Source organism: Chelonia mydas, chromosome 4 (assembly GCF_015237465.2).
Source record: "Chelonia mydas isolate rCheMyd1 chromosome 4, rCheMyd1.pri.v2, whole genome shotgun sequence".
Classification (NCBI taxonomy): domain Eukaryota; kingdom Metazoa; phylum Chordata; order Testudines; family Cheloniidae; genus Chelonia; species Chelonia mydas.
Genome location: NC_057852.1, coordinates 21,097,190 through 21,123,538, shown reverse-complemented (window position 1 = coordinate 21,123,538; position 26,349 = coordinate 21,097,190). Strand labels below are relative to the sequence as shown.

The following is a 26,349-nucleotide window of genomic DNA, read 5'->3' as shown; positions in this document are numbered from 1 at the left end:
GGGAGTGGGGCGGTAAATTTTGATAACTGGGTTACAAATTTACAAAAAAGGACCCATGTCTTCCTTGCAGTTAAAAGGCCCAGAATGAGAGGGCTTAGAGGTGAGGTGTAGACAAGCAGTTGGGGGCAACATTCACCTCCTCCTCTGAGAGAGATGTCTGTTTTTACTTTTGAAACTGGGATATGCTGTCGTGTTGCCGGGTATTGTTTTGAGCTCATTAACATGCATATCGTCTGTCACCTTTTGCTGCTTTCAGTGTTTGCTTTGAAGTTGCCTTGTTGGAACTCTTGGCTGTCATCTGTTTCTGGCCTTGCTCAGGCTTTCCTGCTGGTTTCTGTATTACATTTTTTCTTCTTCATATTAGTCATATTCCACATTAACGGTAATTACATGAGCAATCTGAAATGCTTTTAGTTAGATATTGTAATGTTTCTGCTTCAAACCAGGCTGTATAAAAATAACTGATCAAAACAGTTCTTATATTTCATCTCACTGTTTTCTTATTTGTGAGTACACATCACCAAGGATATAACTGGACACCGTTAACTTGGGCTTGAATAAAGACTGGGAGTGGATGTGTCATTACACAAAGTAAAACTATTTCCCCATGTTTATATCTCTCTCCCCCCCCCCCCCCCCCCCCCGCCTCCGCTACTGTTCCTCACACATTCTTGTCAACTGCTGGAAATGGCCCACCTTGATTATCACTACAAAAGGTTTTTTTTCCCTCCTACTGGTAATAGCTCACCTTACCTGATCACTCTTGCTACAGTGTGTATGGTAACACCCACTGTTTCAAGTTCTCTGTGTATATAAAATCTCCCCACTGTATTTTCCATTGCATGCATCCAATGAAGTGAGCTGTAGCTCACGAAAGCTTATGCTCAAATAAATTTGTTAGTCTCTAAGGTGCCATAAGTACTCCTTTTCTTTTTGCGGATACAGACTAACACGGCTGCTACTAATGTACTGTTTTTCTACACTGAGAAGGTCTGTCTGAACTTCTTTGAAGTACGTACGTGGCCTTTTATTTCTGTTTGGTGAATATTCCTCACACCAGCCACCATCACTTGATACAGACATGAATAGTAACAAAACCTGAAGACAATGTCCTACGTTCTCCACTGTTTGGAGAGAAGTCACCTACTACAGGCCTGGCCCAACAAAGAAAGTAACAGAACGCCACTAGCCGTCACCTACAGCCCCCAACTGAAACCTCTCCAGAGCATCATCAAGGATCTACAACCTATTCTGAAGGACAATCCCTCATTCTCACAGACCTTGGGAGATAGGCCAGTCCTCGCTTACAGACAGCCCCCCAACCTGAAGCAAATACTCACCAGCAACCACACACCACACAACAGAACCACTAACCCAAGAACCTATTCTTGCAACAAACCCTGGTGCCAACTCTGTCCGCATATCTATTCAAGGGACACCATCATTGGACCTAACCACATCAGCCACACCATCAGGGGCTCGTTCACCTACACATCTACCAATATGATATATGCCATCATGTGCCAGCAATGCCCCTCTGCCATGTACATTGGCCAAACTGGACAGTCTCTACACAAAAGAATAAATGGACACAAATCAGACATCAAAAATTGTAACATTCAAAAACCAGTAGGAGAGCACTTCAAATCTCCCTGGACACTCAACAACAGACTTAAAAGTGGCAATTCTTCAACAAAAAAAACTTCAAAAACAGACTTCAATGAGAAACTGCAGAACTGGAATTAATTTGCAAACTGGACACCATCAAATTTGGCCTGAATGGATCACTACAAATAGTATTTTTTCCTCTGCTGATACTCACAACTTCTTGTCAACTGTTGGAAATGGGCAACATCCACCTTGATTGCATTGGCCTCATTAGCACTACAAAAGTAATCAACTGTTGAGAATAGGCCACTTCCACCTTAATTGAATTGGCCTCGTTAGCACTGACCCCCCCACTTGGTAAGGCAACTCCCATCTTTTCATATATACATATATATATATGCACACACACATATACTGCTTACTGGATTTTTCACTCCATGCATCTGATGAAGTGGGTTTTAGCTCACAAAAGCTTATGCCCAAATAAATTTGTTCATCTCTAAGATGCCACAAGGACTCCTCGTTGTTTTTGCTGATACAGACTAACACAGTTACCACTCTGAAACCTGTTTGGAGAGAGTTTCCCCATGTCCCATACAAATCGTTCATGGGATTTTTAGGTAGTCACCAACATTATTAGTAACTGCACTCAATTTTCTGCAATGAAAGCCACTGCAGTTTATGACAAAGAAAAAAGTACATTATGCACATCTGTTTTTCAAAATTCTATAATGTAATTTAAACTGCAATACTGAACCAACGTGAAGGGTGAAAATTTCCATCAGACTTCCATTTCCAAAACATTTTGGAAATATGTTTTCATATTTATTGTAAAGCCCCAAAACAACCCATCATCTTCAAGTTTTTGAAAAGCTCTTTATTTTGGCTTGAAACTGATCATGCTTCATCTTAGGTAAGATGGATATTTATAAAGAAAGCTTCAATTTAATTGACAAACCATTTTTTCAGTTATTACGCTTCAGAACAATTGCTGGGTTTTTTGTTGTTGTTGTCCTCCCCAATTTGGAAAAAAAAAAAAGCAGTGTAAGCTTTCTCATCTACTCAATTAAAAATAAATGGCTTGTCGTAAAAGAAGGTCAGTCTGGTCCAGTGCACACATTTGGACAGGATCACTTTGACAAAGTTTAGTTTCCAAATTAAAATGTTATTCAAGGTCAAGTAGTTAATGCTGGAACCTCCTCCGGTCCCCCTGCTGGGATTATAACTTTCTTTAAGTAGCTTGGCCAACGGTCACGGAAGTTACCGCTCCAGAGGCATGCCAAAGGAGGTTATCTACTGCAAGGCTTAACAGCGTCACTAGAGTTTATAGCCACTGCTGGAATAGCCAGAGACCTCACAGAAATTAAAGCTTAAGAAGTTGTATGATTACATGAGAATCTTAGGGTATGCTGTGGAAGCACTTTCATGTGGCTGTGTAGTCGTGGCTCCAGCGCTGAGAGAGAGCTCTCCCAGTGCTGTAATAAAATCACCTCCACGAGGGGAGTAGCTCCCAGCGCTGTAGCACTGTCTACACTGCATCGCTCCGGGGTGTGTTCTTTCATACCCCTGAGCAAAGAAAGTTTCAGCGCTGTAAGCGGCAGTATAGACAAGGCCTTAGCTTTCATTTTAAAATTAAGTTTCTAGCCCTCAGAGTTGTGGAGAAAAATCTAGAAAACGTGACCTGTCAGAATGCAAATAAAAAAAAAATCCAATGTTTATTATATTCCAAAATCTTACGATTTGAACTCAACTGCCCTGCTAGCAAGGGTATGGTCACATGAATTGAACACCTATTGTGCAGTCAACCCCTCCACAGCAGGACAATCAAGTTCAACACAAGTTGAGGAGTTTCAGAGTAGCAGCCGTGTTAGTCTGTTGAGGAGCGTGAGGGACCTTATCCAACCCTCAGTATCGAACAGTTAAAATCCTAGCATAGATACAGTGCCATAGTCTGGAAATATTACTTTCCTGATTCACATCATTATGCCTCTCCTGTATGTGACCCAAAATTGCAGCAGCTCTTTTGTCACAATACTGCATTGCAACATTTGGAGAGGTTACTGCCTCTTCATCAGTTAAGACTGCATGCAGCTTCCTCATGCAAGCTGGAAGTCAGTTCAAACTGGTTTTGGGTTACAGGTCCTTAAAAAAATATATTACCCAGATTTGACTTATATCTAATATTTCTGTCTTCCTCTAGTTCAAAAATTACTTACTACCCCTGCAAATTTTCCATATCAAGTCACCTTACTATTTTTGAAGAACACACATTACAATTAAGCAAACTGAACAATTTTTCTTGTGCACAGTTGTGGGGCCACTCCTGCTCAGATCGATATCTGTGGGAGCTTTTTGCCATTGACTTCAGCGGAAGCAGGCCCGAGCACCAGTGAGCAGTTACTCTCTCGTGGCTGACTACAGCTTAGAATGAACAGAAAGTTCCGCCTGTAGCTAAGTGCTTACAGATATCTGCCATCAGTGCAACAGGGAAGTGCTCTTTGTTTCTGGACCTGGAGGATGGGGTTCTAATTGTATCTCTGCAGACATGTTATATATTAAGGAGAGGAGACTGCCTCTTCATAGTTTAGGTTCCAGCCTGGGTTCCATTAAAAAGGCTGATTCTGAAAACTCAAAAGAAAAAATTCTCATGTTTTCACATAATTTACGGCTTGGGTTTTGTAAGTGATGTGGTATATAGAGACACTAACTGTTAGAGCAACTTTAACTCGTTTTAGAAGAAAGATTTTTGGTTTTGGAATCCATTTTATTTACTATATACTGCCACAATAGGGGCTTGATTCTTCCACTCTCCCAAGATGAATAAAATCAATAATTTGAGGGAGGGGGCGGGGGGAATCTTTTTTTTTTTTAATTGAAATTAAATACAGGGTGGTTTTTTTGTTTGTTTTTTTTAAACCAAACATTTAAAATTAAATTTGAAATAAATAAAGACAATTTACGTTAAGGCCTAAACTTACTATAATTTATTAAAAGGTTTAAATTAAATAAAAAATGTTAAGCAATACATATTTGCGGCCAAATTTTAAAGGCAGTCAAACCACTGAACTGGTGGAAGTCATGGCTAAGAACCTGGGAACAGAGTTTGATGAAGTGCTCAATTAACTTTTGATGGCAACTGCCTCTTCTGCCAGTGCACGGAGAATATTTTCTTCATTTCAATTTATTCAACTAGTTCAGTTCAAGGAATAGTTCACTGAAAGTTAAGAAACCACTTGAGAACTGAAAAAGCAGGAAACCTTGCTTTCCTCTTCCACTCTAAGAATCAAAGCGAAGTGTGAATGGACAAGATCTACCAGTTCTAAAATCCTGAAGAACATGGTGACTAGAAACAAGCAGTTCAATTCACTAACCACAAATACTTCCTGTGTTTAATAAATCAGTTTTAAATCCAAAATACGTTTTGATAAACTTTCTTATGTATATACCACATTTCAGGTAGTTTTATTTAACTAATAAAAAAAATTCCACAATGCAGTTTTTGTGCATTTTTAATTGAATTTGAATTTCCATCCAAACAGAGCTGGACACAAATCACAAGAAAGAAACTAATCATCTTGTAAATAAGAAATGCATCTTCCACCATTTTCTTATAGTAAATATTAAGCATCTGAAAAAATATAAATTAAGCGATATAATTGCTTAAATAAATTAGTACAGATATAGCATACCCACCTGGTTAGCAAAAAGAAGCAGTCAATTTACTGTAAAGGCTATATTTAATTGTAAATCAACATGTTTTGATGGCTACTACCTAATAAGAATTAAACTCTATGTAGGAAAATAAAAAGTAAAAATGAAAAACAAGATTTGAATCCAAGTTTCCTGCTTGCTGATTTAAAGTCAATCCGCTCTGCACTGTCCTGCACCTTGTTCAGAGCACATTCTGATTTCTCAGTACATAACACCTACTTAGGGCTCTCTGATTACACAAGGTGCAAAGCAGTGGACATTCAGGGCAACAAATCTTTGCCTGTGCTAGTGCTTTCCAAGCACGCACTTCGCACTGGATACCTGAGTTTAGGATTCTCTCTTTAGACACTCCAACTCAAGACTTTCTTCTACATGTTTAGTCACTACCACTGAATATGTGATGATTGAGTTTTGAATAGGAACCCCCCGGAAAGTTTGCAGAGGTGAATATGACTAATGACTAATTTTCTGGTCTGAATAACGCCAACCTGAGTAATCCCAGCAGAGGCCATTTTGTTCACATTGTGCCTGCTGCTAGCACAGGGTTATCAGGAAAAGTAAACAACATATATCTGTTTTGGAAGCATGGTGGGAATGACAGCCCTGACAAGACTCCATTACAGCAGAGACACAGAAAGCCCCCTTACATTCAGAAAACTCAGGCTGGAAAAAGCAAAAATAAAACAAAACCCTGGAGACCAAAAGTGATATATTTTGCCAATCACTTTCTCCTTTACAGTCGTTTAAGATTCATAGTCTCTCTCACAACCCAGCTTCACTGCTGCTTGGGTCTGCAATAATGTCAATCCCATTTAAGACATTGCCGTCTGTTACTTTGGAAATTACTGTGATGGTGGTTCATGTTAGGCACTGGCTTCCTTGCAGGAATAAAACGTGAAGGGAAGATGGGCTATGAGGGATAGTGACCTTCGTCAACCAAAAATTATGATCTAAACAGAGAACGTGAAATACTTGTAGGTGGCAAATACATTTCAGTTTCATTTATGATCTATTTTTAAGAGTTCTCATGGTACAGTACGTAAGTGCCTCTTTAAAAAGGAAAAGGTAAATTTGAAAGGGGAGAATTGGGGGAAGAGTTGTGCAGTTTGTACTCACATACACTGTGGATTAACTCACTCTACAGAGAAGCTGCTTGTCTAATTCAAACTCAAAGGCTTAACTTGTCAGTGTTGCCATGAGCAGAAGCTGTCAACAATTAATTCGCAGCTGCAGGTGACATGCAGGCCTTGGAAATTCAATTAGCTGAGAGCCATTTGGTAGAGGCAACCTCTCTTAAACCATGGGGAAAAACTGGATTTGGACTGTGACTGTCAAGCATAATTGGGGCTGAACAATTTTTAAAAACCATAAAAACGTGCCGCAAATGGGCAGCAGACAGGAGGGGGAATAAATGAAATTCCACCAGGTCACATCCAATCAGTACTTCAGCATTGTGTGAAACAGCAGAAGCGGAGAGACCCAGCAGCTCCTAGATTTTCATTTCATTTCCCATTCTCTGCTTCACTAAAAACTAGGACATTTACGGTAGCTCTCCTGAAAAGGATACCTAACCTCTGTTTCCTGTCAAAAGCTTTTAACCTTACGCCACAGCATTTCAGGTAGAAGTTTTGTTTAAAAAGACCCTATGGCTGTACTACCTTGCTTTTAGCGACATGGCTGTGCAGTGTAGCTGCTGTTTGTCGGCAGGAGAGAGCTCTCCCGCCGACAAAAAACTTCCAGCCCCCACGAGCGCCAGCGGCTTTGTCGGCAGGAGAGCGCTCCTTCCAACAAAGCACTATTCACACCGGTGCTTTACATCGGTTAAACTTTTGTCGTTCGTGGGGGCAGGGGGGAGGCGAGGTGTTTTTTAACACCTCTAAACGACAAAAGTTTTGCCGACAAAGTGCCAGCGTAGACATACCCTAACCCCAACAATTAAAGGGTATATCTGGAGAGCTTCTAAGGAATGCCATCTCACTGTTTGTTTCCACTGCTCGAGTCTCTAGGCCTAACTAGTGAAAGGATATGGTTCCTTTTATGAAGGCCAAAATCATTCTAAAATTAAGTTCTAATAAGTAAGCTGGAACAACAAGATGTCTTCATGATCTAAAAGTCATGCTTCTTTTACTAGGCTGAACGAAACATTATCCCAAATGCACACATCCGCCAAAGCTTTTCACAGAGGTTACAAATTGAAGACAGCTATGCTATTTGATGGTCTGAGTCATTCAGCATATTCAGAAGCGACGTGTTTGACTATGTTATCAGATTATGAAATATGGCTAGAAACATAAATGGAGATGAGGTCTTGTTCTTACGGAGCCAATTTCTGGAATACATTCTAGTCCTCTTTCATTGTGCCTACACATTGCTATCACTCCAGCGTTACTTCCGAGCTAGCATATACAATAGTGCTGCTCTCTGGCAGGCCCGCTGTCGGAATGCGTATTTGGACTAGCAGAGTCTCTTTTTCTCCTCAGGTGCCCAGAGGAAGCCGAAAAGGAAGCAGAGTTTCATCTAACATATAATGTCATTGGCCCACCCCGTCTCAGACATGAGACATGTAAGAGGCTAGAAAGTAAAAAAGACTGGAGACAAAACTAAGAGAAAAGTAAACCAAGTAGAAAGGGACACGAAAAAACCCAACAACGAACGAAGGTTGGGAGGAGAAGAGATGTGCCATTTGAGAGAAATATAGGGAAAATAAGCACTTCCAAAATTCATGGCTACGTAAAGTGCGAACATTTAAAAACTGCTAGCAACCCACTGCTCCCCTAAAACCATGATGTGAAGAAAATGAAATTATGATAATACTCTGCTTTACTTCTCACCCTGCAGCAAGAAATTTGGTTAGATGAAACATGAAACCCTGACCATTTTGCATTGCTTATTTTAAGACCAGATTTGCAGTATGGGAAATTCATTGCTTAAAAGAAAACAAGCAATCTTGGACCTGAGTGTCTTTTCACTACTGCTCATTAGTATCTATCAGTTTCCTCTAATTTTCCCCACAAGAAATGGGCTTAGATCACACCATATACTCAACAAAACACCCTGTAACATCCCTTTCCATCAAAGCCAGGCCCCAATCATCCTTTTCCCCTCTTGCTACAACATGGCAAAATGCCATTTGAAAAATAACACTTCAGTTCTCTTTTGTCAAACTGCTCTTCAGACAATACTGTGGGATAATTACACTCTGGAGCACGTGTTAGGACACTCTCAGAGCTGACAGCTACTTACAGCAAAGCTATCAAACATCCACCAGACACCCAAAACCACCCAGCTCATCTTTCATGGGCTCCGGGTCAGGGAGTAAATATGCAAATCTTCCCAGCAGAAGATCATTGTCATGAAAAATAGTTTTACAAAGATATTATAAAACATATTGAACAGGACACACACAGGAGTTTCTTTTCATTTAGAAACCGCTGTTGCCAATGACAACTTCAAATACAACTTCATCCACAGCACCTTCAAGAAACCCAAGACTTCTGTGGCTCAGGCAAAGGAGCCAAAATATACATGGCATATCAACCACACTTTCATACAGTCAGCAAAAACAGATTCAGGGAACCAGGAATGAGACCACCTTTTCTGTGCAAGGCAAGAGTTAGAAAGACAAAGAGGAAAAAAAGAAAATCAAAATTCCCTCCTCCCTGTTTTTCAACTTCTGATTAAAAAAATTAAAATATAACATTGCCACTCCTCTGTTCTGAGCTTCCTTTCATGGGAAGCATACAAAATCCTCACTTGTTTCCTCATAAACCCTGTTGCCTGGGGCAAAGGAGACCAAGTACTTAGTATTGCGGCAACCTTAACTTATGAATTATTCTGTTTTGCAGGCATTTAGCCCATTATCAACATTGCTATATCTTATATGGTTGAAATGTATCATTCTGGAAAAGAGTTACTGGTTAAAAAGAGCAAGAAGGCCGCGTGAATGAAAACTGGCCAGTTTAAATATTGAGTCTAACTAAGAAAAGATGAGGAAGGGAGTGTTTGCATCAGAAGAGAACCACAAAAAAGGTTAGAAAAAAAGAGAGGCAAGCAGACAATCTGAAGAGCTTCTGGTTTACATTAATCCATCCCTGGTAATGTATGGCTGAGATTTTCAAAACTGGCTTAGAGGAACTGTGTATTCTAATCACTTAGATGGCTTTGGAAGCTTCAGCTTACACTTTAGTTAATAAAACACTGATAGTCAAATAGCTGGCTAGTCAGTTTTCTTTTCTGCAGTGGAGGAGGTAAACAACTCTTTCCCCTCCCCTCCAGCACCCACCTGGGACTCAGGCCATCTCCAACGTAGTGACTCAAGAAATGTGGTCATCACCTCATCTCCTGGGAGCATGATTTTTCACCAGCCTTTACCACAGAAAGTAACTGCAGCAGCATCACACCCAAACCTGAGGTTTAAGGAGCTGAAAACCTCCTCCAAAACAGGGAATACCTCTTAAAAACAAGTCACTGAGGCTATGGTTACATTACAGTTTAAGCTTTGTTGCTGAGGGATGTGAATTAGCCACCCCCCTTAGCGACATAACTTATGGCAATTTTAGCACCGGTGTGAACAGCGCCATGTCAGCGGGAGAGCTTCTCACCGCGACATAGCCGCTGCTGCTCAGGGGGTACTAGAGTAATTAGCAGACAGGAGAGCTCTCTCTTGTCGGCTTTGAGCATTGGTGCAGCTGTAAGTTCTCTAGAGTGGCCATAGCCTAAGGGGTGTATAAAAGCTATGTGCCATATTTTCCCCACCCAGCCACAGGGTGCTCTCAAACCTCAGATCTCACACCACATCACAAAAAGCGTGTAACAATCAACCCTTCCAGCAGCCCCTTTCCCTCCAGGCTCTGCTTCCTTAAGTGTTCAGTTTAACAGGTTTCAGAGTAGCAGCTGTTAGTCTGTATTCGCAAAAAGAAAAGGAGGATTTGTGGCACCTTAGAGACTAACCAATTTATTTGACCACTGAATGCATCCGATGAAGTGAACTGTAGCTCACGAAAGCTTATGCTCAAATAAACTGGTTAGTCTCTAAGGTGCCACAAGTAGTCGTCCTCTTTTTGTTCAATTTAAGGCATTCTATTGGCAGCTCCTGCTCAGAAAAACAACAGCAATTTCACTCACCTCAATGGGCTCAGAAGGTATTTTCAGTTTGGATAGTTTGGCCTTGGCATTTGCTTTTAAATCTGCTATTTTCCCATAGGGTTGTCCAGGGTACTCCTCCGGAAGCGGCTTGAGCTCTGGTGACTCATTTGGCGCCTGATCTTGGCCATCCATTGGTCTGACATATGCAGTAGGTTTCTGCTGCATTACACTGTTTTTTGGCGGCAAGGCTGGAGGAAATGTCTGAGAAGATGGTTGGGCCAGATTAATGGCTGAACTGTCCCGGATTTCGTTATCATGCAATCCCGCCACGAAGTCCTGAGGCGATTTAATTGGATGGTAAGTCTGCCCGTGACTTTTGCTGTGGCTCTGTGACCTGGAATGGATATGCTGACTGGAATGTAGAGGTGACAGGGGTGCCACTGGAGAAGACAAAGAGGACAGTAAGGGAGAAAGCTCTGAGAGGGTGTCTTGCAGTTCATCAGCACCATCTTCATCAACACGTCTATCATTTTTCTTTTGGCGACCACCGTGATGGCTTTCCTGACCACTGCGTCTCTGTTCTGGGCCTTGGCTCTGACCACTGGACAAGCTGTGGCTTTTGGTGTGCAAACTTGCAGCTGGTTCCATTCTTGCTTGTGTCTTTGGGTAGCGGATGGAGTTACTAGCAGAGGGGGGAGCCAAACCGGGGGGTCCCATGGCCTGGTGGCGGGTGCTGTGCTGGAATGAGGTTGGTAATGTACTGCTGGTCTTCTCAGGAAAGAATGGGCGATCAGGCTTTCCCTGATGGATCAGAGGAACAATGCTCTTGGGTATCCCTATGAGATTCTGATGGGACTTGGTGCTGATTAGCTCCTTCACCTCTTCGTAATTGCCCAGCATGTTCTGAATTCGACTGGACAATTCATCTTCTTTGTTAGTCTGAAACAGGAAAGTAGAGAGGTGAAAATACAAAAATTAGAAAAAGATAACCAAGATCCAGTTTCAAGAAAGGCATATTAATAAGTGGCTTACTTTCAGAAGAAACCGCTTTATCACAATTTTAGGGTACAGTTATACATGCTTTACTTTCCCTAGGTAGCACTTACTTATGTCTGCAGTCTCCCTGCCGTGAAAGAAGCTGCTTGAACGAATGCTAATCAACGTGAGTAAAGGGTGCAATCAGGACTTTAGCAGTTCCCCACATCACCAACCAACTACCTTGTTTCCTGTTGTACTTAGCGATGAATGGGTAGTCCTAATGAGTCACAAGTGCTCACTGGCTGGCTCATGGAGACCATGAGGTCTCAAATTGGCCCTCCCCACTACTTCATCAGCAGAGCTTTCCAGCTTAGCACTTTAGTAATATGCAAAGCGAAACACCTGGAGGTTGCATGTGCCTATTTCAGGGGCTGCAATGCTTATTGACAAGGTTCTACTGTACATGTAGACATGTTGTAGTGCACACGAAGGTCACATCTCCTTCCGCCTCCCTCTCTGCAACATGATACATTATCAATACCTTGTAAGGTTCTGCAAAGAGGGGGGTATTTTCCGGGTATGTCTCTCTCTCCTGAAGAGCTTCCTGATTCCGTCTCTCTCGCTCTCTGATCCGGAGCAAATTTCTATCCTCATTGTACAAGCTTTTGGAGAGAGAAGGAAAAAAGTTTCGTTAGCATTTTACTTCCATCTAGCGCTGTCGAAACAAGGGTCTGCGCTGGACAAAAGCCATTTCCTCAGCTAACACCACACTTCCAACAAGCCAACTGAGTTTAAAATCAGAAAATCTATTGGATAATTGGACCGATCTATCAGTCACATAAGGCAGTCAGCACATGGTGTGGAAAGAGCTCACACAGCAGATGTGTCAGCGTGTAGGCTATGCTGAAGAGTTTTATTCCTGACATCATACACCAAGGCGAGCAAATGGATTAATAACTTTATAAAGATGCTCAACTAGAGGAGATGTCAGCAAGGTTTCTGACTGCAGAGCTGTCATTCAAATTCAGAGGCAGCAGTCTACATGAAAATTGCCATTTTGCCCCCTTCCATAGCAATAATTCTCCAAACCTGATTTGTTAAAATCCCAAACCTCCATTTATAAGCCCCTGGTTTTAAGGGATTATATTTCTTCCAGGCTGAACGCTGCATACATCATCCTCTTGTAGAGGTGTAAATTTTAAATTAAATGCTTTATTTTCAATGAAATTTTTTTTCCAAGCTGTTTATTTGGGAGGTCACGTAGTCTGATGAAAGTATTCAAGCAAGAGGAGGGTTTAAGAATCAAGGGAACACTGACTAGAGCCACTCACAAACAGACAGAGAACAGGGAAGTCCCTTGACCTCTTTGTGCCTACTTCAATTCAGCTACAGAACCGTGACACATCCACAAAAGAAAGACTTCGTAGAAAACCAGATGCAGTAATTGAGCTGCCCTTGACAAATGTTACTGAAAAATAAAAGAATCCATTGCTCTAATATGTATGTACGTTTTGTAAGAGAAAGTCTGTGTGAGTTCCACCCTTCCTTTCTCACGGCCTACTGCACACGCACAGTGATTACATTCCTCTTGACATGATAGGCCACAATGGTGTCCCAATATTAAAATATCACTGATAACTTTCCCCCGAACCCCTCGCGTTGAAAAGTTTTAGACATACCCAAAAGAAAGGCAGAGGCCTGTCTTGGCACAGGAGTCAGTTCACTCAGGAAGGATTTCGGATATTTTCTCAATTCTGTGCTAGTTCATGACACATTTTATCATACAAATGTGATGATAAAACACTGTTTGATTGTAAAGATCATATTTTGCTCTAACAGTTCACCCAGCAGTCTGTCCACTGCTGGCAGGGTATCTGTGACTTTGTTCAATTTTTGGGATATGATGCTATCCAATGGCAAACTTCCAGATAAATGAGTACAGCCAGTACGTACTTATGACATTATGGAAAATTAATGTGCCATATGCAATTTATGTTAGCCATATGCAAATTTTAAAAATAATTTTCATCTTTATTATTCCTTATTTTTTCCAAATGTAGCAAAGCATGAATTCCCAATGAGTAGCACTGTACACATATGCCAGATTTGAAAGGCGCACAGTCGATTACAGAAAAAAAAAACCTCTTTACGAAACATGTTCATGTACTATTGTTACAGGTAAGATGTAGCTGAAACAGTAGGTTTTTTCAGTTTGTTTACTTTGTGTACTTAACAGCACCGTGTGTGTCGTGAGGTTCACTTATTCCTCTGTACAGTCAGTTAGCTAGTCAGTTTCTCCAAGTGATTTTGTTGTTGTTTTGGAAGGGGAGGGAGGAAGAGAGTTCACACAGCAAATAAGGTGGAGAGGTTTTGTTGTGGTGTTTCCCCGCCCCCCATCTTTTGTTTTTTAAATAGAAAAGTGTGATTGTAAAAGTCACAAATACTGAAACAGGGAATCTGGGCCAGATTTAGTACCTGAAACTAGTTTTGCCTCCGTTTAAAAAAAAAAAAATGTAATAGATTAAAGTTGACAATGAACCTTGAAGTTTTAAGGATACTGCTATTTGAATGATCTGGAAAGGGTTTTTTTAAAAACATGGAACAGCACTTTCCCCACATTCTAGTAACCAAAAATGGTTTAATACATTTCCTTTGAAAACTTTGCAAGAGTCACTTCACGATTGAGAACAAACATGGGAAAGGTCAGGCCAAAAGGTTTTTTCGGAAAAAGTTAATAGCATGAACATCAGATCTTAGAATGGATGGGCCCTCCCACTCTTCACCACAGAGTCTCTTTCACAACACTGTGCATCTGTATAATATGAGCAATGTCCTCTATTGGGGGCACCATATAATTCCTTGGCAGGAAAACAGAATCCAATATATCTTTTTGATCTCTGATTTAGGGTGACCAGGTGTCTGGAACACCCAGTCGAAAAGGGATCCTGCCAGGCCACCCCTCAACATAGGAGGTAGGAGCGGGAGGGGGGACAAGCCGCTGCTTCCGTCCCCCAGGCCCCAACCCCCCGTCCCAGCCCTGATCCCCCTCCCGCCCTCCGAATCCCTCAGTCCCAGCCCGGAGCACCCTCCTACACCCCAAACCCCTCATCCGAAGCCCTACCCTAGAGTCTACACCCCGAGCCAGAGCCCTCACACCCCCGGCATCACAACCCCAGCCCAGAGCCCCCTACTGCATTCTGAACTCCTTATTTCTGGCTGCAACCCCAGCCGGGGCCCTCACCCCTTCCTGCACCCCAGCTCCCTGAGCCAGCCCGGTGAAAATGAGTGAGTGAGTGAGGGTGGGGAAAGCGAGCGACAGAGGGAGTGGGGATGGTGTGAGCGGGGCGGGGTCTTGGATAAGGGGCGGGGCATGGGTGGGGCCTCAGAGGAGGGGCAGGGCAAGGGTGCTCGGTTTTGAGCAAGTAGAAAGTTTGCAATCCTACTCTGGTTACGCTATTCAAAAAACAGGAGCTTAAAGCTCCTAAACCCATACTCAGGCCCCATAATAAGTGGCCTTGTTTTAAAAAACACTGAGCATCCTGTATTTCCCGTTCAAGTCAGGATTAATGCTGGGCACTCAGTATTTTTAAAACCAGACCACCTACCCAGGTGTCTAAATATAGATTTAGGAGCCTAACTTTAGATGCCTATCTTTTTAAAAAAGAGTCTTTGCCTACAATCCTAAAGTAGAGAGGGTGCATGTATGTTTTTAGTCTAAAGTTTAACCTCTCAATCCCACCTTTCTCCTCTGCTGACCACAATATCGTTAACTACCATGACACCATACTGTATGCTGGTAATAAACTCTGGAGGAGGCTAGACAGCCTGGGGGAGCTGAAAACATTTTCTGTCACCTAGCCAGCCAAGCTATAAAACATCATGTGTAAGACAACTTGAGAACATACTGTTCTTTTTTTCATTTTAAGTGAGGAAACAGGGAGAAATATTTTCCAGCTAGAGCAAGTTATCTACATTTTGAACTTCAATTTCGATTACACGCTCTCTCTTCAGAGAGATATGCTTTAGAAACTATTTTGTGGAAGTTCTGTGGCCTGTGATATACTGGAGGTCAGACTAGATTATCATAATGCCTTCTGGATTTGGAATCTATAAGTGTAAACTGCAGTCACATCCTGAAGTGTTATTTACTTTTGTCCCAACTTCCATCATTACAAAGAGATGTAGGTAAAACTAAGGGTGTGGAACTTCTCTCATCTCACGCCAATATCACGTTTCCAAAGTATTTCCCTCACTGTTCCCGTAAGTATAAACTCACTTTCCCAGTCACGCTGTGCAAGAACTGATAGAAGACCCTTCATCATTCATTGGGCATTTGAGGAATGAGCATGAAATAGAAAATTCATCAGCTTCCTCACTTGGGACCAGATTTAGCTTCTTTGACTTTAAGTGGGGAAAGCGCTTCAAAAAGACCAAGATTTCCCCTCCCACTTTGCTGTGATCTGCATGCACTGACACCCAGACTGCCATTGTAGATGTACTGAATTCTGAGCATTTAAAAAAAAATTAACACCATAAAGATTGTAAAATAAAACAATTATGGCTGAACTAATTCTCATGAAGGCAATGACAGCATAGGCTAGAGCAGGGGCTCTCAAACTGGGAGTGTGGACCCCTAAGGGGGTCGCAAGGTTATTACATTGGGGAGTCACGAGCTGTCAACCTCCATCCCAAACCCCGCTTTCCAGCATTTATAATGGTGTTAAATATATTAAAGTGTTTTTAATGGATAAGGGGGGTTGCATTCAGAGGCTTGCTGTGCGAAAGGGGTCACCAGTACAAAAGTCTGAGAACTTCTGGGCTAGAGCAAAGTGTACGCAGGTGTTGTGCAAGCTTCCCCTACAAAAGAGGTTTGCCAATGTTAATTAGAGATACTGCAACATTTTTCCAGCTCCAGACCTAGGGCTCTCCTGAGAGCGGCCACTGAGCTGGTACAACTTTAGGTAGAAGGAATAGATCATGCCAAGCAAATACCGTTTAAAATATTAATCTAAACAACATGAGACAATCTGCCAAATCTTGATTTTTAAGGGTAACAGATATTTACTTGCTTGCTTGTTTCCAAGAGAATAAAGTATAAAAATACAGAGGCAAAACCCAAAACCATTTAAAGAATGCTGTCAACATTATTAGATTTAGAATAAACCACCCATTCCTCATACAAACCCCTCCCTAACATTTAAAAAAAAAACCTCGGTTACTCTTATTTTAAAGGGGGAATCATTTGAAAAATAAAAGGTATTATGCATCATTATTCAGGATGAGAACAAGCCTTTACTCAAAATGGAGCACGTGTAAGATATGCATTTGAAACATTTTGGGATATTTAGTTGATAAAAATAATTGCAAGAAGTAAGATAGTTTTAAAGACACATATATTGCCCTCTATCAACACATATACAGACAGGAATAGGATGGATATGAAACGTTAGGGAAGGATGGTGTTTTGTAAGATTTCTGATGATGTTTTACGGGATCCTCCATTTCTCTCCCAACCAACTCCTTCAACGAGTATATGCCAGCAATTAACACACTAACTGCTGGTAATCCATATTTTAATGCATGAAAATGTGTCTAACAAGAGATGAAGATTTAAGATGTGTATTCTTTATTGGACTAGCATATTGCAGGCGCTCTTCTGAAGGAGAAAGAACTCCTTTATTACGTCTCTCTCTCTCTCGTTATCTGCAGTAATTTGTTCTTTACTGCAAATGATATTGAGGGTTTTCCCCCCAAAAATATGGTTTCTGACTCAAGGATCTATCAACCCTTGGTTAACGAGAAGCTGGCATGATAGATGTAGCAATTTTCTGCAATATCCTTGACAAACCTTACTGAATTAAATTAAAGTATCTTTGGAGTCCATTGTATTAAATGCAAATGTATTATTGTGGGCCTGGACTCTATGTAACCTATTGTGGGAAGATGTGATCTAAACCCTGGAAGGTGTTACGAATTCCGAAGGACTGTATTGAACAATGTGCCGGATAAGAATGGACTTTTGGGACAAACAGTATCAAGTGGTTTGCCTGGGGAATGTCTAGGGGGAGGTGAAAGCAAATTCCCTACCTCTGGTTATGCAAAAACTGGCCTTCTGAAGCTACGCCCTGAGGAGAGAACCACTGGCTATTGATTACCCTGTTCCTTGAGTCTCAAGATCAAAGGCTCAAGCTGTATAAAGGAAAGACTGAACTATGAACAGGTGGGATAGTTCTGAGCTAAGGCAGTTATGAACTTGTGACCACAGAAAAACCCCTTTTTGTGGGGTATGAAGGATTGACTCCTACCAGAGCCCTTGTTGGAACTGGGGGTGATCTCTGGCAAGCTTATCATCATGCGTTTAGATTCCTTTATTATTTTAATATGTTTTCTCTGTAATGCTTTCACCTTAAGAATAAATCCACTTCTTAGAAAGAGCTATGTGGTAACCTGAAACTGCCAAGAGAAAGCAAAGCGCAGATGCTGACCTATTTCAGTGGTCTGGGTTGCTGGCAATATCACAGTATGGCAGGGCACGATGCAGCCTGGAAAATCCCCAGTCAGGAGGGAGAGAGACACAGGTCTCTACCCAAGACAGGCGACAGCTGAGGAGCGGGAAGCCTAGAGTGGGTGCCCTTGAGGGACCACAGAGGGAAAACACAGGTGCAACTGCCCTGAACTGTGAGAGCTGGCATCTTGCCATCCCTCCAGGCAGCTTTGACAGTTATCTGTAAAGACCCAAATAACTCCTTGCTTGCTTAGTTTTTAAAAGTAAACTAAACTCTCTGTCTTTTCAGTCTCTTTGCATTAGTTATGTTCTCAACTGCATGGTACAGATAAATGTCCTTTAAAATGTCTGCCAGTAATGTTTTGGATGGCTTCAGTTAACATCCTGGGTATTTTTTCCAAATGCAAAATGAGCCAGTTTTCCTTTAGGGAAAAAACGTGGTGAGACAACCTGATCACATTTTCATGGATTGCATCTTTGTGCAAACAGAGATGTCATGTACTGTCAGTGCAAACCTGGGTGGGCCTGGCTGGGGAGGACAACAGGCACACGTTATGGCTAGAGAGCCAGCAGGTTGTTCTGATTATTCTGCTATAAAAGAGAGTGTATATACACGTCTGAACACATGCTTACACACACACAAAACATCTTTAGCAATAAACTAAAGTTGAAGAGCATTAGTTATAATCTATGAACATTTAAAATTGTGATTTTATTGATATGAAAACCACTACTAGCCTGTAAATCTCTCCCTACTTGACTCAGCTGTGAAGGAAATAAAAATATATATTCTGCTTAAGATCACTGATCATTTTAAATTAAGAAATGAGGTCTAAGAAAAACGTGGAGCTTGTTTTTGTTGAATGATCACAGATCACACTTCTGTTGCTTCCCACAAACTGAACCAAAGAAAAGCAATAAAATGTTATGACGGTGCACGTAGCTCTTCTGATGTATTACGTATATGTAATTTTATCAAATCACTTCTGTTTCAGAGCACTAGACACTGGCTGATTCACTTCTTTGTTACTAGGAGCTTGACAAAAAGCCCAACGACGTCACTAAAAACATGTTTATCTGCTTCAGTGGGCTTTGGATCAGGCCCTAAGTGAGAATTCTTCAGACTTGCATTGTAGATATGATCTTAGGTACATGTAGATCCAGGTGGACAAACTACGGCTCGCAGGTCACATCCAGCCCGCCAGTCAATTTAATCCAGCCCTTGAGGTCCCACCAGGGAGCAGGGTTTGGGGCTTGCCCCACTCCCACACGCCAGCCGGGGAGCAGGGTCAGAGACCACTCCGCACGCACACGTGTGCCACAGCTCCCGGAAGCAGTGGCATGTCCCCACTCTGGGTCCTCCTATGCAGCTCCCAGCCAATGCGGGGCTGCACCTACGGACAGGGCAGGGTGCAGAGCCACCTGGCCATGCCTCCACATAAGAGACCAGGGGGTGTGGGGAGGAGAGAACATGCTGCTGCTTCCGGATTTGCTTGAGATAAGCTCTGCCCGAAGCCTGCAACCCTGAGCCCCTCCCACGCCCCAACCCCATTCCCTATCCCACCTTCCGAACCCCTCGATCCCAGCCCAGAGCTCCCTCCTACACCCCAAACCCCTCATCCCCAGCCCCACCCCAGAGCTGCACCTCCAGCCGGAGCGGCTCCTCCCCTTCCCACCACAGCCCAACCCCCTGCCCCAGCCCAGAGCCCCCTCCCGCACCCTGAATTCCTCATTTCTGGTCCCACCCCAGAGCCTGCATCCTCAACCAGAGCCCTCACCCCCTCCCACACCTCAACTCCAATTCCGTGGGCATTCATGGCCTGCCATACAATTTCCATACCCAGATGTGGCTCTCAGACCAAAAAGTTTGCCCACCCCGATGTAGAGGAACCCCAAGCAGACCACAGGAGAATCCTGGCTTGTATACTGTACGGCAATTCAGAGGGTCTGTGTTCTGATACATGTGCATTAAACATGAGTCTTTCAAAAATGTCTCAAATGAAATTAAGAGCATTTTGTAAATAAACATAAAGCCAAATAATGTACATTTCATCTCTACCACAGCCACCTCTTATTGGTAATATCATAAAATAAAGTAAAAATAAAAACATTAAAAAGCACACACCAGGACAAAAAAGTTTTCAGAAGGGATGTTGAAAATTCATAAGACTGACATTAAGATGGGGGGGGGGAGTTAGAGTTATTTTCATTTCCCCTCTTAAAATATAATCTACAGTCACCAGTGAGTTGTCAATGCTTAGCATTTAAAAATTTCAGACCTAGAATGTGATATTGTAAGATTAACAAATTACATACTTAGAAATTAATGGTTTAAAAAAAGAGCAGAAAGCAGAAACAATGAAAAGCTAACAAAATTCAGCATACAATTTATGATCCTGTAAATTGCGTTCTACTAAATATGTAGTATGACATCCAAGTGGATTTGGCATATATTTCTGTCATTCCCAGAAGGGAAAATAGAATTCCATATTCCAATAAAGTTGCTTTCCTCATACATTCAGGAGGTATTTAAATGAAGAAAAAACCTCCACTTTCTGCCTCCATTCACACTTGTTATAACCTCCTAATTAAAAAGAGCATCAATTCCTTCCCATCTGCATACTGATACTGAGTGTAAAACAGCATCTTAAATTCTGCTTGTTGTAAAAAAACCACCTGTAATGTGTCTAAAGACCTTTTCTGTCTCTGAACCTTCCCTGCCGCCCACCCATGAATCAAAAGAAAAAAGAAAAAAAAAGTCAAACACAAAGATACAGTGAGGAAGAAAGGAAAAAAACTCAAACTAAGTTTTTGTGATGACACCAGTTCCAGCAGAACACAAACATGTCTGCTCTGGAATAGTCTGGCTGATGCAAGTATTCTCACATGTACTTGTCTACCAGGATCTGCTAAATGAGGTTTCAGAGTAGCAGCCGTGTTAGTCTGTATTTGCAAAAAGAAAAGGAGTACTTGTGGCACTTTAGAGACTAGCAAATTTATTTGAGCATAAGCTTTCGTGAGCTACAGCTCAGCTCACGAAAGCTTATGCTCAAATACATTTGTTAGTCTCTAAGGTGCCACAAGTACTCCTTTTCTTTTTAAATGAGGTTAGTCATGCATTATTACTAAATGCCATTTAATGCTGTCATGGAAACTATTGGCCCAGACTGTTGACTAGGGACAGCTGACTACCCACTTTTTCCTGTGGACTCTGATTTGCTTTTTACTGAACCTGATCTACTCTGTTACTCACTTTTAAACCAATCCACCAACCCTCATTCAGGGTTAACAGAGGCGTATTTTCCTCTCATTTAAGTGCACAAAAGGAAATACATTTTTAAAAAAGAGGCTCGGTAAGTTGTATCCATTAGCTTCAAGTTTGGAATTTTCCAACTACATGGCCAATTAGAAGTAAGGTCTCCTCTATTCACAGACTAGAGGCAAAAACTAAGATTGATTATAATTAACACCTTTATCTATTTCTGTGCACATCTGTGGACATTATTTCAGACTAAGAACACCCTATTTCAAATTAAATTAAGTCTCTGTTGTACCAAATTCTGATAAAATCGAAAAAGAGAGCATACTCTAAATCCAAAATAAGAGCATTCACATTGATTTTCACAGAAATAATTAAAGGTGTGAATTAAAACATCAGTTATTTTGATTCCAGTTCATATGTAGAGAAGTAGTTAGGTCAAAATTTTCAAGAATGATTATTGGAGCCCAATTTGAGACCTTTTTAAATGGTGTTTGATTTTCATAAAGCACCAAGGACCTAGCCTTTGATAATCAAATCCTTTAAAAAAAGATATTTTGATTAGGGCATCTGAAAATTACTAATCAGTTTTGAAAATGTTGGCATTAAGACTGCATTGCAACCCCGGGTCTGCAAGACATGGGCTTGTAGACTCTGTTTTCTCAGCTTGCACTTGAGCGTCCACGCTGCGTTGTAAACCTAGGCTTACAATTGCTGCACCCCAGTCTCACAGCATACATCTAATGAAGTAGGCTGTAGCCCAAGAAAGCTTATGTTCAAATAAATTTGTTAGCCTCTAAGGTGCCACAAGGACACCTCGTTCTTTTAGCCATGCTAATGTGTCCATACGGCACTGTGCAGACCTTCTGACTCAAGCCTGCAGCTTGAGCTGTGCCCATAGTGTAAAATGACAGCACTTGGACCGAAGTCACAGCACAACTAGGTCCTAACCCACCCTCCAGAAAGGTCCTAGGACCTGGGTCCTGAGTGCTTACTGACCCGAGTCAAACTGACTTGTATGTGAACAGAGGGGGGGCTTGGGCTCCAAATTAAGTCAGAGCCTGGGCTTCATGTGCAGTGTGGATATACCCAGAGAGACCATAAATTCTACTACCATGAGACAACACTGGGAGCTGGTGACCCCACACACATTCCTAATTCTAGACAGAGGGACAAACCTGACACAGACAGTCACACAACATCTAGAGCCTTATATCCATTGCAATACAGACTACATCTGATGAAGTGAGCTGTAGCTCACGAAAGCTCATGCTCAAATAAATTTGTTAGTCTCTAAGGTGCCACAAGTACTCCTTTTCTTTTTGCGGATACAGACTAACATGGCTGCTACTCAAACTTCTTGGGCTATTCTCTCCTTCCTCCCTCCCCCCCCAATCCCCCGGGGGGGGGGGGGGGGGAGGGAGGATTAGGCCCCAGAAGCTTTCGAAGAGATCAAGCCACTTTACAGGGAAGCCTACCCCTGAAGCATGCACCTACTGAAGATAGCCACTCTTTTTCTGTGCTCTGGAGAAGGTGTGTCTAGCTTAGGCATTTCAAAAGCATCTACCACCTTGTTATCTAAGTAGAGCTGGCCGGAAACTAGAATTCCCCTTATACAGTAAAGTCCGAAATTTCAAAAGAATTCCAGAAGGAAAAGAAACTGAAATTTCAAGTTTTTCGTACACAAAGGGAATTCCAAAATTTTGTTTTGAAAAGACAAAAAGACATTTTATTTAAAAAAAACTTTTTTGAAATGTTTCCAAGGTTCCCTGACCCATCCAGCATCCCGGCATCTCAGACAATCATCACAGAAACCATCAGCATTGCCTCTGGATCAAAGTTAGTCCAAGGAAGGAAGAACCCCAAGGAGATGAAAGCCACATGTGATTTGGACATGGGGGAAGGAAGACATAGGGCTCCTACCTTCCCCCTCTCCCCAGCGGCATGTAGCTTCCAGGGTCCAGTGTGTGTGTGTTTAAACATGGGATAGTCCTGGGTCCATGGGTACAGACTGTATGGCTGATCTCAACAGTGCAGAGGATGCATCTCCAACTAGTGGCTTGTCATGACTGAAAGGGTTGGGAGAGGGAGATGGAAACTGTCATGAACTGCTAAACTCAGGTACATTTTTCAGGGTGGAAGAGGAATGACAATGGAATTTACTTGTAGTATTAACATGTGTGTTTGGAGCTGGATCCAGTTTACAGAATTTACCTGTTGCCTTTTTTAATAAATTTCTGTTGGTGAATGTATTGTACATAATGGGGGAGAGATGGGACCCAGCTTGTAGTGGGCATAGCACTGGGGTAATCCTTAACTGTTTACAATCATGTCACACACAAATCTTTCAGGGCAGGGCAACGGGGGAGATGATGGGAACTTTGCAACTTTCGATTCCCCCGCACCCTTCCTTCCAGTCCCCTAGAGCTAAGACATGACCCTGTAATTGATCACACGAACTGCTCAGGAGCAAAGCATAGCACTCTCCTCTTCCACCCAGCAGTTGAGTGCACTTCCAGCTCCTGCCACCATGAAGAACAAGGAACCCAGGACCAGGAACTGAAAGTCTCTCATCGCATTGTCCTCTAGGCATTTCTGTTATGAGTCATCTGGGTACCAACAAGTGGCTAATTATTCGTTTGTACCACTGGTGATCTTCCAGAAAACACCATCTTGGCCACTATGGATGTAGAAGCCCTCTACACCAACATTCCACACAAAGATGGACTACAAGCTGTCAGGAACAGTATCCCCGATAATGTCACGGCAAACCTGGTGGCTGACCTGTGTGACTTTGTCCTCAACCATAACTATTGCACATCTGGGGACAATGTACACCTTCAACTCAGTGGCACTGCTATGGGTACCCGCATGGTCCCACAGTGTGCCAACATTTTTATGGCCGACTTAGAACAACGCTTCCTTAGCTCTCGTCCCCTAATGCCCCTACTCTACTTGTGCTACATTGATGACATCTTCATCATTTGGACCCATGGAAAAGAAGCCCTTGAGGAATTCCACCATGATTTCAACAATTTCCATCTCACCATTAACCTCAGCCTAGACCAATCCACACAAGCGGTCCATTTCCTGGACACTACTGTGCTAATAAGCAATGGTCACATAAACACCACCCTATACCAGAAACCTACTGAACGCTATACTTACCTACTTGCCTCCAACTTCCATCCAGGACACACCACACGATCCATCGTCTACAGCCAAGCTCTACGATACAACCGCATTTGCTCCAACCCCTCAGACAGAGACAAACGCCTACAAGATCTCGATCAAGCATTCTTAAATCTACTATACCCACCTGCTGAAGTGAAAAAAGACATTGACAGAGCCAGAAGACTACCCAGAAATCACCTATTACAGGACATGCCCAACAAAAAAAATAACAGAACGTCACTATCTGTCACCTTCAGCCCCCAACTAAAACCTCTCCAGCACAACATCAAAGATCTACAACCTATCCTGAAAAATGATCCTTCACTCTCACAGATCTTGGGAGACAGACCAGTCCTCGCTTCCAGACAGCCCCCCAACCTGTCGTAAATACTCACCAGCAACCACATACCACACAACAAAAACACTAACCCAGGAACCTATCCTTGCAACAAAGCCCGTTGCCAACTGTGCCCACATATCTGTTCAGGGGACACCATCATAGGGCCTAATCACATCAGCCATACTATTAGAGGCTCATTCACCTGCACATCTACCAATCTGATATATGCCATCATGTGCCAGCAATGCCCCTCTGCCATGTACACTGGCCAAACCAGACAGTCTCTACGCAAAAGAATAAATGGACACAAATCTGACATCAGGAATCATAACCTTCAAAAACCGGTAGGAGAACACTTCAACCTCTCTGGCCACTCAGTAAAAGACTTAAGGGTGGCAATTGTGCAACAGAAAAGCTTCAAAAACAGACTCCAAAGAGAAACTGCTGAGCTTGAATTAATATACAAACTAGATCCATTAACTTGGGTTTGAATAGAGACTGGGAGCGGCTGGGTCATTACACATATTGAATCTATTTCCCTATGTTAAGTATCCTCACACCTTCTTGTCAACTGTCTAAATGGGCCATCTTGATTATCACTACAAAAAAGTTTTTTTTCCTCCTGCTGATCATAGCTTATCTTAATTAATTAGCCTCTTACAGTTTGTATGGCAAATTCCACCTTCTCTGTATGTATGTATGTATGTATATCTATCTTCTTACTATATGTTCCATTCAATGCATCCAATGAAGTGGGCTGTAGCTCACGAAAGCTTATGCTCTAATAAATTAATAAAGTCTCTAAGGTGCCACAAGTACTCCTGGTTTTTTTACGGATACAGACTAACACGGCTGCTATTCTGTCAACAGACAATACAGGAGCCAGAGCTCCCAAGGAGCTTGGAGCCTGGGAGTGCCAATTCCAGGACAGTCTGCAGGAGCCCAGGCTGCCAAAGAGCTACAAGCTGTCTAGGTTGCCAAGGAGCTGAGACTGAGCTCACCATGTCTCAGTTTCCTCATCTGTAAAATGGGGAAACTGATTTGAGAATGACCTCCTTTGTCAAGTACTTTGAGACCTACTGATGAAAAGGTCTAGGTATTAATAATTCATAATTATTTATTATTATTAAAGTCATAAAACCATCACTTCACTCCAGCCTTGTGTATGCTACGCTTTTCCACCCATAATTTCACAGTTGCCACCAATTCAGGCTTAAAAGTTTGCCACTTGAACTGTACCAGTATACTTAAGCAGCAAACCCCGCCTCCACTCAGGTAAAGGCACTTATTCCCCAGCATAGCTTATTTCAGTTCAGGAACCAAAATAAACTGTAATCAGTGTAAGGCACCTTGATACTGGTATAACTGTGTCTACACGAGGGCTTTTACCTGCACTGCTTGGCTGGCAAAAAACAAAAAACCATAGCACTTACAGACCTAGTTACGCAGGTAAAATGTAAGTGGAATCCTTACCTTTGTTTTCATGAGGGGAAGCACCAGTGCAGACAAGGGACCGGCTGCTCTTAGTCATTTAAGCACAGTATTTTATACTCCTACCCTGAAGCAGCTTTGATGATGGGGTGCTTTTAACACTGGCGGTTGCCTACAAGTCTTACTACACTAGCCTTCCTTCTGTTTCCACCATTGGTGGAGCTGAACTATTGGTAGCAATGGTGGTAAATTTGGGGC

General features: G+C 42.2%; 1 protein-coding gene across 11 annotated transcripts in view; it reads right to left on the bottom strand.

Moving 5' to 3' along the window:
* The window catches only part of AFF1 (AF4/FMR2 family member 1), a 164,618-nt gene that overhangs the window by 79,519 nt on the left and 58,750 nt on the right, over positions 1 to 26,349 (bottom strand). For 9 of the 11 annotated variants that reach the window (XM_007066648.4, XM_043545102.1, XM_043545101.1 and 6 more), the window contains 2 exons: positions 11,924 to 12,044; positions 10,444 to 11,343 (listed from right to left, as the gene is read on the bottom strand). The exons of 1 other annotated variant lie outside the window; for it this stretch is intronic. In XM_007066648.4, the coding sequence (XP_007066710.2) occupies positions 10,444 to 11,343; positions 11,924 to 12,044 (1,021 nt within the window). Of the gene's footprint in view, positions 1 to 10,443; positions 11,344 to 11,923; positions 12,045 to 13,061; positions 13,081 to 26,349 lie in introns of those variants that run through there. One more of the 11 variants, XM_037896829.1, reaches the window with a different exon arrangement.